Source organism: Bacillus rossius, chromosome 1, assembly GCF_032445375.1.
Source record: "Bacillus rossius redtenbacheri isolate Brsri chromosome 1, Brsri_v3, whole genome shotgun sequence".
Taxonomy (NCBI): Eukaryota; Metazoa; Arthropoda; class Insecta; order Phasmatodea; family Bacillidae; genus Bacillus; species Bacillus rossius.
This window is the reverse complement of record NC_086330.1, coordinates 71,606,179-71,619,775: the sequence shown is the minus strand read 5'-3', so window position 1 is coordinate 71,619,775 and position 13,597 is coordinate 71,606,179. Positions and strand designations below refer to the sequence as shown.

Sequence of the window (13,597 nt, the reverse complement as noted above, 5' to 3'; positions counted from 1 at the left end):
AATTTTGGTTCAAGGGCTTGGCTAAAGACCTATTAACATTTCTTAAAATTCTGCAGAAATAATTTTTTTAAGAACTCTCAAGCTCTCAAAGTAAGTAGTATTTATTGTTCTTGTTATCTTGTACATATTGACGTAACAAATACACAAATTGTATTTATTTATTAAGGCATAATTTCGTTACAAATTATAATAAATATGTTTAAATAGAGAACTGCCTCATGTTTTTAATATTCACAAAAATAATTTGTAACTATTAAGTACAAAATCTAGTTAGTTTCATTAAACATTCGCTTCAATTTATAGTACATTGCGAGTATAAACAAATATTGTGCATTTACTCAGATACACAATAGCAATATCTCATTCGTTAACATTAACTACAAACCCAACACATCAGAACAGAATAGGCAGTACAAAATCAAGCAACTTACAATTACTCTTTGCAATGAAACACTGAAATAATTCAAAGGTACGTTAAATCCATTCAAATAATTATTTAAGAGTATTTATCAAACAAAGCCTCACAGAATTTTTTAAAACAGAGTACTACAAACATTAAATTGAACCTAACGTATAAATTGAAAATTTACTGACAGCGTTTATATTATGTCGTAGTTATATATCAATTTTTTTTATCAAGACTTATCAATTACTTGTATTTAATTTCTTCTATTTTTTCCCACACTTAGTATCATAAGATACATCTTGAATAAAGCTATATTTTATTTGCTTTTCAAATATGGGTTACCCTATTTATATAATATAATTGTTGGAAATTTTTTTTTATCTGAAAGGCTGTATTTTTAGACCAATTTCGCTTCTATTCCCTACGTATTTAATCAAATCATTAAAGTACTTCTAACTTGCGTGAATTCTGAGTATACCCGTGTTACCTGAGCTGAGAGGCTGGTAAGGTCGCAAACCTACATATCCACTTAATGAATTTGCAGTCCGTCAAAACCGTAAGAGATTTCGGAAATATAAATGGGTTTTTATACCTTTAGTTATTCGTCCAGATTTAAAGTGTGTATGATACATTAATTGATACAATTTGTTTGTGTATGTGTTGTTGCCAACTAAACTAAAAATAATCATATTTTAGAACGTAGTTAATGTGAATAATGTTAATACAACACATTTACGTTAAAATAGTTTTATTTTTGTGCAGAATATGTTTCACATGAATTCATGAACACTAAAGTAATATTTTTAAAAATATTAACATACTTTGTCTTTTTTTCTTGGGTAAATATATACACTAAACACTAACTTGCAGAATGGTTTTCAATAAGAGACGAGGCACATTTCACCTGGATGATTCAAATTATTAAGACACTTAACTTCAATAAACCATATTTTAGTTTCAGTACACCAAATAATTTACTTAAAAGCGTCCTTTACAATAAGTTATCTTTTACAAACTGCTGGTTCGAGGCACACCAAAGTACAGCAACAACGACCAACTATTACGTCATTTAAATGTGATTCTGCCAATAAACTAAAACTCACGCATTAATAAAACGACAAAAGTATGTTTCAAAGTATATATTTTGGCTCTTGACCTGTGTATGATTATTATATCCCAGAGATTGTAAATGATTTTTAATTTACCAGATGTTGACAAGATAATAAAAAGTTAAAACTTACTTTTTCCATATCCTGTCCAATCCCTGTATTTGATTGAAGGTAAGTAATATTTTGCCCAAGAAAATATTTAAAAAAGGAAACTTGTTCTTGACTGAAATAACTTGGTTAAATTTTTCTGCAATAAAAATGTTATCACAGATATTATTTCGTTAGTTGCATAGGCTAACATGTGAGTAAATGTTAATACTTGTATTGCAGCTGTAAGGATTTTGAAACCTTTCTGAAAAATTTTTTAAGCATATGATGTTTGCATTATTTACTTAAAAAATAATGAAAAGTTACAGTTTTGTTATTATGGTATTGAAAAACAGGAGCTTAAAAAAAACCAAAGAAACACTTAGATTGTAGCGCTTACATTTTATAAACGAAGTAATTTACCAAAACTATATAGGTCGGAAAATCTTTATTAATTTCTAAATATTTATCTACATACTTTTTCAAAAGTTTCCTAAATTTGGCAGTACTTAAATTAATAATACAGTCTGAGCCAGAGACGGAAAAATTAAAGGTGTGACTTTAAGAAACATACTTTGGTGGAAAGGACAAAAAATTGCAAACGTTATAATTTAAGATAAGTTTTAATTAGCACTACTGCGTTGATTTTATTACGAAATGAATTATTTACTCCAATTAATAAGATACTTTAATGCAATTTATTAAGAATTTAAGAACAGTTTTAATATGACTGAGCTTGAGTTAAAAAAAAATTTTAAAATATGTCTTTATTACCAATTAATGTCCAACTATGACATATGAAAAAATTAGATAAAATCAGATGAAAAAATGTTTTAATTAATAACTAAAAGGAAATTAGAACTACTATTTTAAGTGCGGTTACACTTTAAATCTTTCAGTTACTTGAAAACTTAAAATTGTAATGTTACGATCAATAAATATATTTCAATGAAATACATGATTTATGTTGTTAAGGGATTTGTTTTAAGTGTTCTTTAGGGTAAGATATATTATTGTATCATGTAAGGAGGTCGCAACGGATTTATTGTTATTTGATACACAAGTATTATTTTACCTACAAATATCCATCATCGATGAAAAAGCTAGATAATATTGATACACGTTTAGAGTTTATTGAATTTGCATGTGAGTCATGCAATCAATATTACTTTACAACAAAGCTGGAAGGTTGCGAAGACAGGTGATACTTAGACGTTTTGAAAATATATGTAGCATATATTTGCCATTGTTGACCATTAAAGAAACAACATTTTAAATTATGATACAATGATTAAGGGTATTTTAATTGTACATCAGATTAATTTATGCAATAACTATACGAAAAGGATATTTATATTATTTGGGGCTCAAAGATTTTTTTTTAAAATTATGTCTATGAATGAATGTCTGCATATTGGCATTTATATTTGTTTTAATGTTTGTTCCGGCAGCTTGGAAAACGACTCTAAGCATTTTGATGAAACCTATTTTTTTAGTTAGGTCTTATCTAACTCAAAGACTAGGCTACATTTTATTATGACTTATTTCCATATGGAAGTAAAATAGGTCAAGAATGGTAGGAACTTATGTATTTGAAATAATTCAATCATAATTTCAGATACAATGCATGAATTGAAAACAAACACCCCCCCCCCCCCAAATTAACTTATTTGAGAGATTCCATAGTAAGAGGAATAAAACGAAGTTATTTTAGTTTTATTTAGAAATATGTATTCAAATATATAGGAGGATATAAGAAACTGAGCACAATGACGTACATGAAGATTAAAGATATGTGATTTATTTAATATAAACTGGACAACTATGGTTGTGATAATGGGGTAAGTTTTATTCAGTAAAACAAATCTCTAAGCAAATCATTTGGGACGTAAGAAAATTTTCAGTAAAAATAGTATACATACTTGAAGAATAATGTATCGGAATTTTTATTTTCTCTTATGGAGTTGGATAGGTTAGGTGAATTAAAAAAAGAAAATAATCCGTTAGTGTGATGCAAATCAAAAGGAAGGCAAATTAACTGAAAAATATAACGTACACAAAGAGAAACGTAATGTTTCAAGTTTTTATTTAACATTTATATAGATAGAGAATTGGAAAAGGACTAAGATTAATTTAATGGCAAAAAAAAATATTTCTGAAGATGACCAAGCTATATTAAGAAACTGGGTTTAAATATTAAATATACTAAAACTTCAATATTCGCTTCACTATTTCTTAAGAATTTGCCGTAAATGAGCGAAAATAGAGTATGAATGCTTTTATAATCAAAATAAGATTAAAGTAGTATGGTTATGCTGATTCTGGCACATGGTTGGAGGATGAGAATCTGAGAAGCGAATCAATGACCGGACATTATCTGGGATTTTGGTATAAAAATATTCCGTTTTTTCTCACTATAGTTGAAAAATCCTCAAAAACACAGAAAAACTCTCTATTTGGAGGAGAATATTCACATTGTGAGGGAATTTGTTCCTTTTTTGGCTCAAAAAATTCAGAGGTGAAAATGTCTCCAAAGCGGCTTAGCTTTCACCAAAATCAATGAATTCAAGTCACTAGGACTGGGTCTCGATCTCAGAGGAAATTTGACCCTCCAGGGGAAATTTTGACACCGAATTATCAATGTATAAAAAATCGACTGAGAATAGATAACATCCTTATTAAAATGAAAACATCCTACATGGTTAAATTAAAGACTACACCTCAGATTTTTTCGTGGAGATTAAAAATGACATTCATGTCCAACTTCAAAAATATATAAAATAATTTACCTTAAGAGATACAAAGAAGAATCTTTATTCAAACAACAAAACTTAGATTTGAAAAAGTTTGACTTTACCTTATTTATAAGTGATACAAATTAAAGTTCTAGCTTCCAAATTTAATTACTCTCAAATAAAAATATCCACCTATCTCAAAGAAAATAGATAGACAACACATCACATGATCTAAAATCAAATTAAATATCTGTTATATCGGACGTGTGTTTGTTTACAAACACTGGTTATGTTTCCAAGCAACGTGGACAAAGCATTTGAGGAGGGAAGTGATGTGCCTGGAATGTGCCTGGAATGTGCCGGGAATGTGCACAGGACTGTGACGTCGCAACGAAACACCGGCCCTCGCACGCAATGAGAGAAAAATGGTTAAGTTTAACAAAAACAAAAGTTCCGAATAATACATAAATACCTTATAAATAAATCAGGCGTGACAGGACTCACAAACTATTACAAACATGCTGACATATAAAAAGAAAACTTCAATTTAGCCAGATTATCATCTACCTAACTCACAGAACTGAGAGACAGACGTTAACGTGTATGTAGGCCGTGTTTACTGCGAAACATCGGTGACTTAGCAACACAAGATTTAAATTTGTCACATATTCTAAAAAACCAAAACACTATTTAACTTTAAATGACTACGTACAAATAACTTTAAAGCTATTAATACGTAAGAACTGTAACTAGGCAAAGACAAAAATTAAATCCAATAGCAACTTCGGAAAAAAAACAATTAATAGTAATTAAAAAAAGTTTACAATCACAGTGTCATTTATCCTGTTAAAATAACATGATAAATATAAACGCGCCAATTGATACCGTTGTATAATGACCCTCTTATTTTTATTTAATTATTTATTTTTATTTTATATTAGGAATTTACAAAATACTAAAATGGAATACGAGCTGAAAGTTACTAACATTGTTAACAATTCAAAGTTTGAAAGGGCGTTATCAATCCTATAATTAATGTTAATTTTTTGAAACATTTAATAGTTAGAATTATTTAGCATAAATAAGGTTCTCATTGAAATAATAAAACTGACTTTTATACTATATTTTTACTGGTTAAGGTTTAGAACTCAAGACATACTATATATGTGCTTCAGAAAAATATATTATAATTGAGAAAACATACCCAAAGGCAGCGATGAAGATAAAAATCATTAGTAAAAAGTGTTTAAGACAGCGAAGGAGACGGAGATGGCGAAGAAGATGCGCAGCAGCACAACACAGAATAAAGGTGTATAGGCTCGTCACACAACACACCAAGTAGACGTAGAAACCAATCAAATAACCAGAAAATTACTCGTAGGTTTTGAATTAATATTTTGGGAAAGATTCTCGAATGAACTGACTACATCTTGGATAACTTATTGCTCACCGAAACACTTCAGGAAATCAGAGAAGCGACCGAGGGCTGGACTGGTTATAATAAACGTAGAACAAATGGTAATGGCGTCTCGTTGGCACGCAAGGAGCACCAAAATAAAACAAGAGTCATGCTAGAGTTTGCCAGCAGCTTAACTGAGGAATATTTTATGCTACAGAAGGGAGGGGGATGTTATAGGAAATAACGTTAATGTACAAAAAAAAAAAAGGATGGAGCTCTGAATGTGGCTATGTCGGAATGGTTTCGGATTGTGGAAATATATTTTGGCGCTTTGAGTGCAGGGGAAGATCGGTGTGCCAGAGTACAAACCTCGTAGGCGATAAATTGGCAAAAAATGGCGTTTTGCCAGGGGCCGAGAGAACGACAGGAAATGCTGTGAACAGCACTGAAAAAACGAAAAACAAAGCTACCGACACTTAGCGAGGGTGCACTAGTAAAATAATGGAACTTTCAGTCTAAAAGACTTAAAATAATAAACACAACAAACGTTAAAATTATCATATAAAATTACAAATTAAAAAAAAATACCAATAAACAAATTGGAGGAATATCTAGGAACATTGATGGGGCAAATATGGGAGGATTAACCAGAGCTAGTGAGATTTTGAAAAATTAAATAGCGGTAACATGGAGGAAATTGCCATATTGTCTTAGGACCATAATAATTAAACTACTGTCCACTTTGTCATGTCTTGACGACTCTATTGGCAGATAGGTTGTTGAATTTCCAGGACACACATTTGTTACAGCACAGCTTGCACGCATCCTCTGCCTAACATCCTCCGATGGTAGATGGTGCGAGCCAGCAACACGAAGAGCGAAATTCACACTTCTATCATATCAATCCTTTATAATCTCGATTGCACAGTCGTTTTCATTGTGTGGAAATGCTGTAGGTTTAGGCTATGTTACGTTGCGTTGTGTTTGGTAAGTTTATGAGTTAGGTTAAGTTTGATTTAGTTGGGGAGGGTGTGTGTGTGTGTGTGTGTGTGTGTGTGTGTGTGTGTGAGTGTGTGTGTGTGCATTATTTGCGACTCAATTAATGTCGAATTAAAAGCAGCCACCGCATCCCTGGCCCTTATTTAAAAAAAAAAAAATTATACCATCCTTTGATTTTTTCGATTCTTCCTAATGAGTTGCTTGAAAGACATTAAACAAACTTTTAACATCAGTCTTTATAGGATTTGTTTTGCTACCAATATGTCAACCAGAATAATTTAAAGTTCAGGAAAGACACTTAGGCCTACTCAAAAGATTAATACCTTCATGTGTCAGATGGAGTAAAAATATTACCCTAACCTTGTCTAGTAATAATGCAAAAAAAAATCATTAGAAAAATTAGCACGTGTGTGGCTCTAACATGATTTTAAATCAGCTTTCTCATCATTAATCGGTACTGTCGATGCAACACGTGAGCGATGGATCCGCCGGGATTGCTACTCCTTGAGGCCGGGGAGGCGGTGCGGCGGCGGCGGCGGCGGACAGGCGACCAGGTGGGCGGGCGCCGAGTGGCGCCGCGACAGGGGCGTCTTGTCGTGGTGGTGCTTGACGCACGCGCCGGGCCGCGTCACCACGATCTGCGGCAGCTCGACCGCCGACCGCCGCGCCAGCGAGTCTGCGGGGGCCACGTCACAGCTCCAGCAGGCTCGCCATGCCACACAACAGCTAGTGACTTTCAGTGCAATATTCACATCAGAACACGTGCAGATGACATATCGTTCAAGCACAATGAAAATTTTATGAGAGTTTAAAAATTCTGAAATGAAAAAAAAACAAACGAGAAAACTCAATTTGTGATTTAAATTTAGTGGCTGCCAACAACTTTCTGATCCCTGCAGCTGACGTCATTGTGTAAGGAGGTCATATACTTATATTCTGATACTAAGAAATTAGTCAAGATATTCGCCATAATTAGCTTGTATAAAAGGAAGGAAGGCTCATTTAATGAAACAGGAGGATAAATAAATATTTGTATCCAACGGACTGAGCTTTGTATTAAATAATATTATAGCAATATGATAAACAGATATTATTAATAATGTATTTTGCCTAAAGCACAGTTTATATAATCCAGTAATCTGCAATTAAAAATATTAAAAATATCCATTGCCGAGTTTCGAACCACAGCTTATTAACTACACACCTATACCACTGCACTACGTTGCCTAACAGGAGAATATAAGGAAATATTTATTATACTTTTATACTTGGCGTAACACAAAAATCCTTAGGTTTTATAAAAATTTAAATTTCTCTGTACTTTTACTATTTTAATTTACCAAATATATTTCAGAGTAGTTTCAGGATCATAAAGTTTCAGTTGGCTCACCAATGCGTTTGGTATGTTCCCTAATTTCTATGAAAGTGTATATATATTGGTTTATTTTCGTAAACGTGGGTCCGCCACCTTCCTGTGAAAATTTCGTTGTATGGTGCACGCGCATCATAACAATTCACACTCATCATTTTTCCATTTCGCGCCTAAAGAACTATAACTCCAATAGAAAACCTGCCATTTCTTTGTGCTAGCAGATCCGCTACATTAATATTCATTTGGCAAGCGGAACTTGTAAGTTCCGCTCCTGCCACCTGCTTGCCAACAAAGAAATAAACGACGAGCGGGTTGCTTGGGCTCCATGCTCTGACGGTCGCTCCTTTATTGCATCTTGAAGGTGGAAGTCCGCCAGTCCGCCAGGTCGCCTCACGTCGCTTCTTGCCGCTCCGCGGAAGCTACCCGGTTTTGCCAAGAAACTACTGTAATATAAATTATGTCGGGAATGGACCATCCTAAGGTTGGAAGATTTCAGCGAGACCCACGCTGAACAAGATTCTGAGAGTCTACGGGTGACACATCTATCTTGGATTTCACGCGCCACTACACGAAAGCAAAACAAAGGTGGTCTTGCTGGGTAATCATACAGGCCACAGGAATCGGTAACTTGTCAACCAATCAGGTGAGCAAAGGGTGGTCGCACCGTCACGCTGCAGCCAGATACAATGACGAATATTTGATGGTAAATACTTATAATAATTAGGGTAATTTCGTTGAAACATGCTAATAAACACGTTCAAACTTAGTGGTACGAAACATGTTGAAAACCAACTATTACAATACACAATGCCCCACACATTTATTACCAGATGTTTAATTTTGGGTAGTGTGTATATTTAGTCGTTCCAGACGTGCTTGTTGCGGACATACAAAAAACTTTTACATGACAGTGGTATCATTAGTGTTACCTGACACATTTGAACCCCAGATTATTTACAATGGTACTAAGTTGGTTTGACATACGTATGTAGTGCATGTTGTCTACATGTCTGAAAACTCAATTCTAGCATTTAAGACTTACAGTTTTACAATTTTTCGAAAACGGACCAATAGGACAATTTTTTTTAGTATTCAATACAAAATAATAAAAGTTGATTATAGTTTTGTAATGTTAAATTACATGCAAATGGTGGTCATTTCAGTTTCATTCCTGAAGAAAGATGATGATAACAATCATGATTTCGCTCGGTCTCACTCGCCGAGATGGTTTTTTTCCTTTCTAATACATCAGTGCTTTATGTGTTCATTTATACACACCCCATATTAAGTATTTTTTTTTTCAAATTTTCTAAAAAAAAAAATGTTTACTAAATACCCCAGGGCGGGAAAAATTCACACAGATTTTCAAAATTCGATGATTAAAAGGTCCTTTTACAGCCTGAAATTTACATATTGTGCATATCCAGTGAAAAAATTTGCTACATAAAAACAAATGCAATAGAAGTATCCAAGAAAATGAACTCGCCAGCTGGGCGGGTAAGACGGAGCATGCAGAGCTCACCCGGGTAGTCTCGCTGCTCGTCGCGCCGCACGTAGCACACGTAGCGCGGCGAGAAGACCAGGTCGCGGGGCTGCGGCCGCGTGCCGCTCACCACCAGCGCCTGCTCGCGGCCCCGCCCCAGCTGCTTGTAGTAGTAGGTGTCGACTGCGCGCGGGCCCCACGCGCACGGCTCGCTCGTCGCCCCCGCTGCAACACGCCATCACCCTGCAGGCACTGCTCGTCGCGCCGCACGTAGCACACAACAAAAGAAGCCTGTGCCGGAGCAAGTGTTGCCATTTGTAGTTCTGCAGGCCGACTATGGCAGTCCTTCCCTATGCAAGCTTAGTGCAATTTACGGTGAGCAACCTCGGGTTTGTGACAAGATTGAACCCAAAAATGACCTGAGCATATACAACTCACTGTTAAAATTGTTTCGGAAGTGCAAATGTATGTGTTTGTGTGCAACGTTTCGTGCCTTCGTATCTCGTCCGACACCTCAAAAAAGCCAAAAGATTTTTTTTTCATACCATCCTGCCAATGTGTTCATGACCATACCAAGTTATTTAGTATTTTTCAACTACAGCTACTGGGTGTTGTATCTCTACGCAAATATACGAAAAACCTGCGATTGAGGCACTCAGAAATAGCGGTTTTCTAACCTTTCTCTGCCTAAGAATTAACTCAGCAGCTGCTAGATTGCTGTGAACCTGGATTTTGTGCCGTTTATCACATGAAACTACATACGAACCTTCCAGCCAGCATAATAAAAAAGTCACTTAGACTGCGCATGCAACAAGAAAACTGTTTAGGGTCAAAACTTATTGCAACCTGTTGTGACCTGCGATGATTCTACGAAGATTCCCAAATGGCATGTATCTTGCCATTCCTCTGTCAGTATTCTTGTCCTAACAAGTCAAAGTCATGTTGCAACTGTGGTCGCAGATGTCGTCGTCCACGTCTCACCAAAGTTGTTTTCGTCGACAGTATTGCCGAAGATGACCAGTTACATACATGTTTTCCTGTGTCCGAGACCAGCGAACCAGTAGAAACTGGAGTCGATGACAAGGCTGACAAGGCAGCAGATAGAGTTGACGAGGCTGTGCGTGCAGATTTTAAGATTTTGCAAACAATAGGGCTTATTGCCCTAACATAATATGTACGAGGGATATTAAGAAAGTAAGTGTCGTCCCTTTTTTGAAAGAGCAGATGGTACACCAACTGAAACAATTCACACCCTACTGGTTCAACGATGGAAGTAGCATCAGCAGAGGAGGAATGACGCATGCACAGAGTGCCGAAGAAGAGAGAGTAACAGCAGACCAGCATGCCTGAGTTTATTAGAGTACAAATCACGATGGCAGACAGATGTGTATTGATGTCGTGAATGGAAATGTGTTTTGCTATCCGGTTTGAATGGGCATGTGTGACTAGTATGTCTATCATCCATAAACACCTACAGACCATGTATGGTAAAGAGGTAAAGTCTTGTCAAATGGTTGGTAGCTGGTGTTGCATATTCAGTGAAGGAAAGCAGAGTGTGAAGGATGAAGATTGACATGGGCGTCCTTCTAAAACAACATTGCTAGAGTATAGGACATGGTGCATAATAGTGTAAGATGTGGTGTCCACACTGCATATTGGTCGTGCTCAGGCCCATCATATGCTCCATGATGTGTTGGGTTACCGAAAAGATTCTGCATGATGGATGCCAAGAAACCTGACTCTGGATCACAAGAGTGCAAGAATGGGAATCAGTCTCGATTACTTGATGCTGTACATGCGAGAGGGAAATAAGTTCCTGTACAGAATAATCACAGGGATGAGACATGGGTGCACCATTTTACCCCAGAAACCATAGCCACCTCAATTATGTGGAAGAATCCCAGATCACCAGCGAGGAAATTTTTCGAAGTGTCACATTCTGCAGGAAAGGTTATGGCCACAGTGTTCTGGGATATTAAAGGTTCTTCCATCAAGAGACCATTAATTCGGTATGCTACTGCAACACCCTGACCATCTCAGGTCCACCATTCGACGAAAAAGACCAGGGCTCTTGAGTGAAGGTATTGTGCTCTTAGACAATAATGCAAAACCACACATAGTAAGGCTCACATACGATCAGATTCGTCGCTGCTTATGGGAGAGACTGGATCACCCGGCCTACAGCCCCGATCTAGTCCCATCAGTCTTTCACCTGTTACCTGCATTGGAAGCTGTACTCTTGGGACGTCACTTCCAAACCAATGCTGAAGTAGAGCAGGGTGTGTGACAATTCCTTGCATCATAGGGCACCGAGTTTTACCAGAGTGGTTTCTTCAAACTGATTGCACTCTATGACAATGCCTCGTTATCGGTGGCGACTATGTCGAAAAGTAGTGCAAGGTGTATAGTTCATTACACCATGGTGTATCTTTTTGGCAATAAAATTTACATGGCAAAAAAATTACGAAATTTACTTTTGGAACATCCCTCATATTTGTGGCATGTGTATTTTTTGATTTAATTTACGATATTTAAATTTTGTGTATATTTATCTCTAGAGATTTATGGTAAATTAGATTTTAACATAATGAAAAGTAATTTTACTACACAAAATTATTTTAATGTTTTTTTTCGACTCACAATAAACCCGCAACAATGGGTATATAAGTGAGGCTCAGACAATGGGATCTTCAGTCAGAATCTGACTGAGTGCGGTGTGGATCGGATAGTTTGACCAGTATGGTGCATAAGTCACACAAGCACTTATTATTGAGAACTCAATGGAATTTTTACCATCATTAATGGTGACTTGATAGAAGGCCTACCATCGAAACTGCAGATCCTGTTAGCAGTAACGCTAACTGCGGCGGAGATTCCGATGGCACCTGTGCCACAAATTGCAGAGGGCCTGTTGGGGGCTGACCAGCACTACAGGAGACATCTGTGGTTTCGCCAGCTGAGCAGACATTGAAGAGTTCTGTGATTGACATTAAGTCAGTATTGCCAGAAACCTCGGAGACTTCAATGAATAACACCAATGGAAACTCTGCGGTATGTCTTTCACTACAACTTCAAATGTTCATATGCATATAAGAAGTTGATGTCAAAATAATGAATAAAGAACACTTTTTCAGTGCATAAAATACAGTGAACTAATTAGATTATGAGAATCGACATTATGAAATATGCAGTAGGTAATTTACATGCAAGCAACTACCTGTTTGTAAATTCTGTGGCAGAACCTTTATGGTAGCACAGGTTTTAAGTTTAAAAAATGCGAATGGTGGGGTGTTTTTTAATACAGAGGTCGTGACTATTTGGAAGTTTGTTCCAAATAATGATAAAGCTAAAAGCTGAAATTTTTTTAGGTCAGAATGTCAAGTGACTGTTGCACATCTATACATATATATATAAGCGAAATACCATTCACTGACTCACTCACTCATCACGAGATCTCCGAAACTATACACACGATTGACTTGAAATTTAGCATAGTTACTCATTTTGTGTTGTAAACGCTCACTAAGAACGGATTCTGCGGAAATCCGATCCCAGGGGGAGTTTCGGGGGACGTTAAAGATCATAATTCCAGTTTTTTGGTAGAAAATCACCATGGCAACGGATATTGCATTGTTGATGCCTTCTGCGTCTCCATGGCAACGGGCTCGGCAGTGGCGTACTCACAAGCGGCGCTTTTATAATTTAAATTTACTCCCGTTGTGTTGGTGTTTTTTTTCAATTCATATTGATATTTATTTGTTTGGATTAAAATAATGAACGTAGACAATATTTTAATAGGTGGGCAATATATCCCTTTCCGAATTGTCGAGATTATAGGTGACGGAGCGTGTTTATTTTCTACTCTGTCCCTACTGATGTACGGCAACGTATCAAAGGCTGACGAAATTAGAAACGAAATTGTTAAGCATGTATCAAATAATTGAACAAGGTTTCAATGCGTCACCCAAATACCATCTGGCGCCCCTTATACTCAAGGTATTTACTGT

At 36.0% G+C, this 13,597-nt stretch overlaps 1 protein-coding gene across 1 annotated transcript in view; it reads right to left on the bottom strand.

The window, feature by feature from the left end:
* Positions 1-82: 82 nt before the first annotated feature.
* Positions 83-13,597, bottom strand: part of LOC134529626 (uncharacterized) — a 131,099-nt gene continuing 117,584 nt past the window's right edge. The window contains exons 12-13 of the mRNA XM_063363963.1: positions 9,630-9,815; positions 83-7,411 (exon numbers count right to left, since the gene is read on the bottom strand). Coding sequence (XP_063220033.1) covers positions 7,233-7,411; positions 9,630-9,815 — 365 coding nt within the window. The 3' untranslated portion in view covers positions 83-7,232. The remainder of the gene's footprint in view (positions 7,412-9,629; positions 9,816-13,597) is intronic.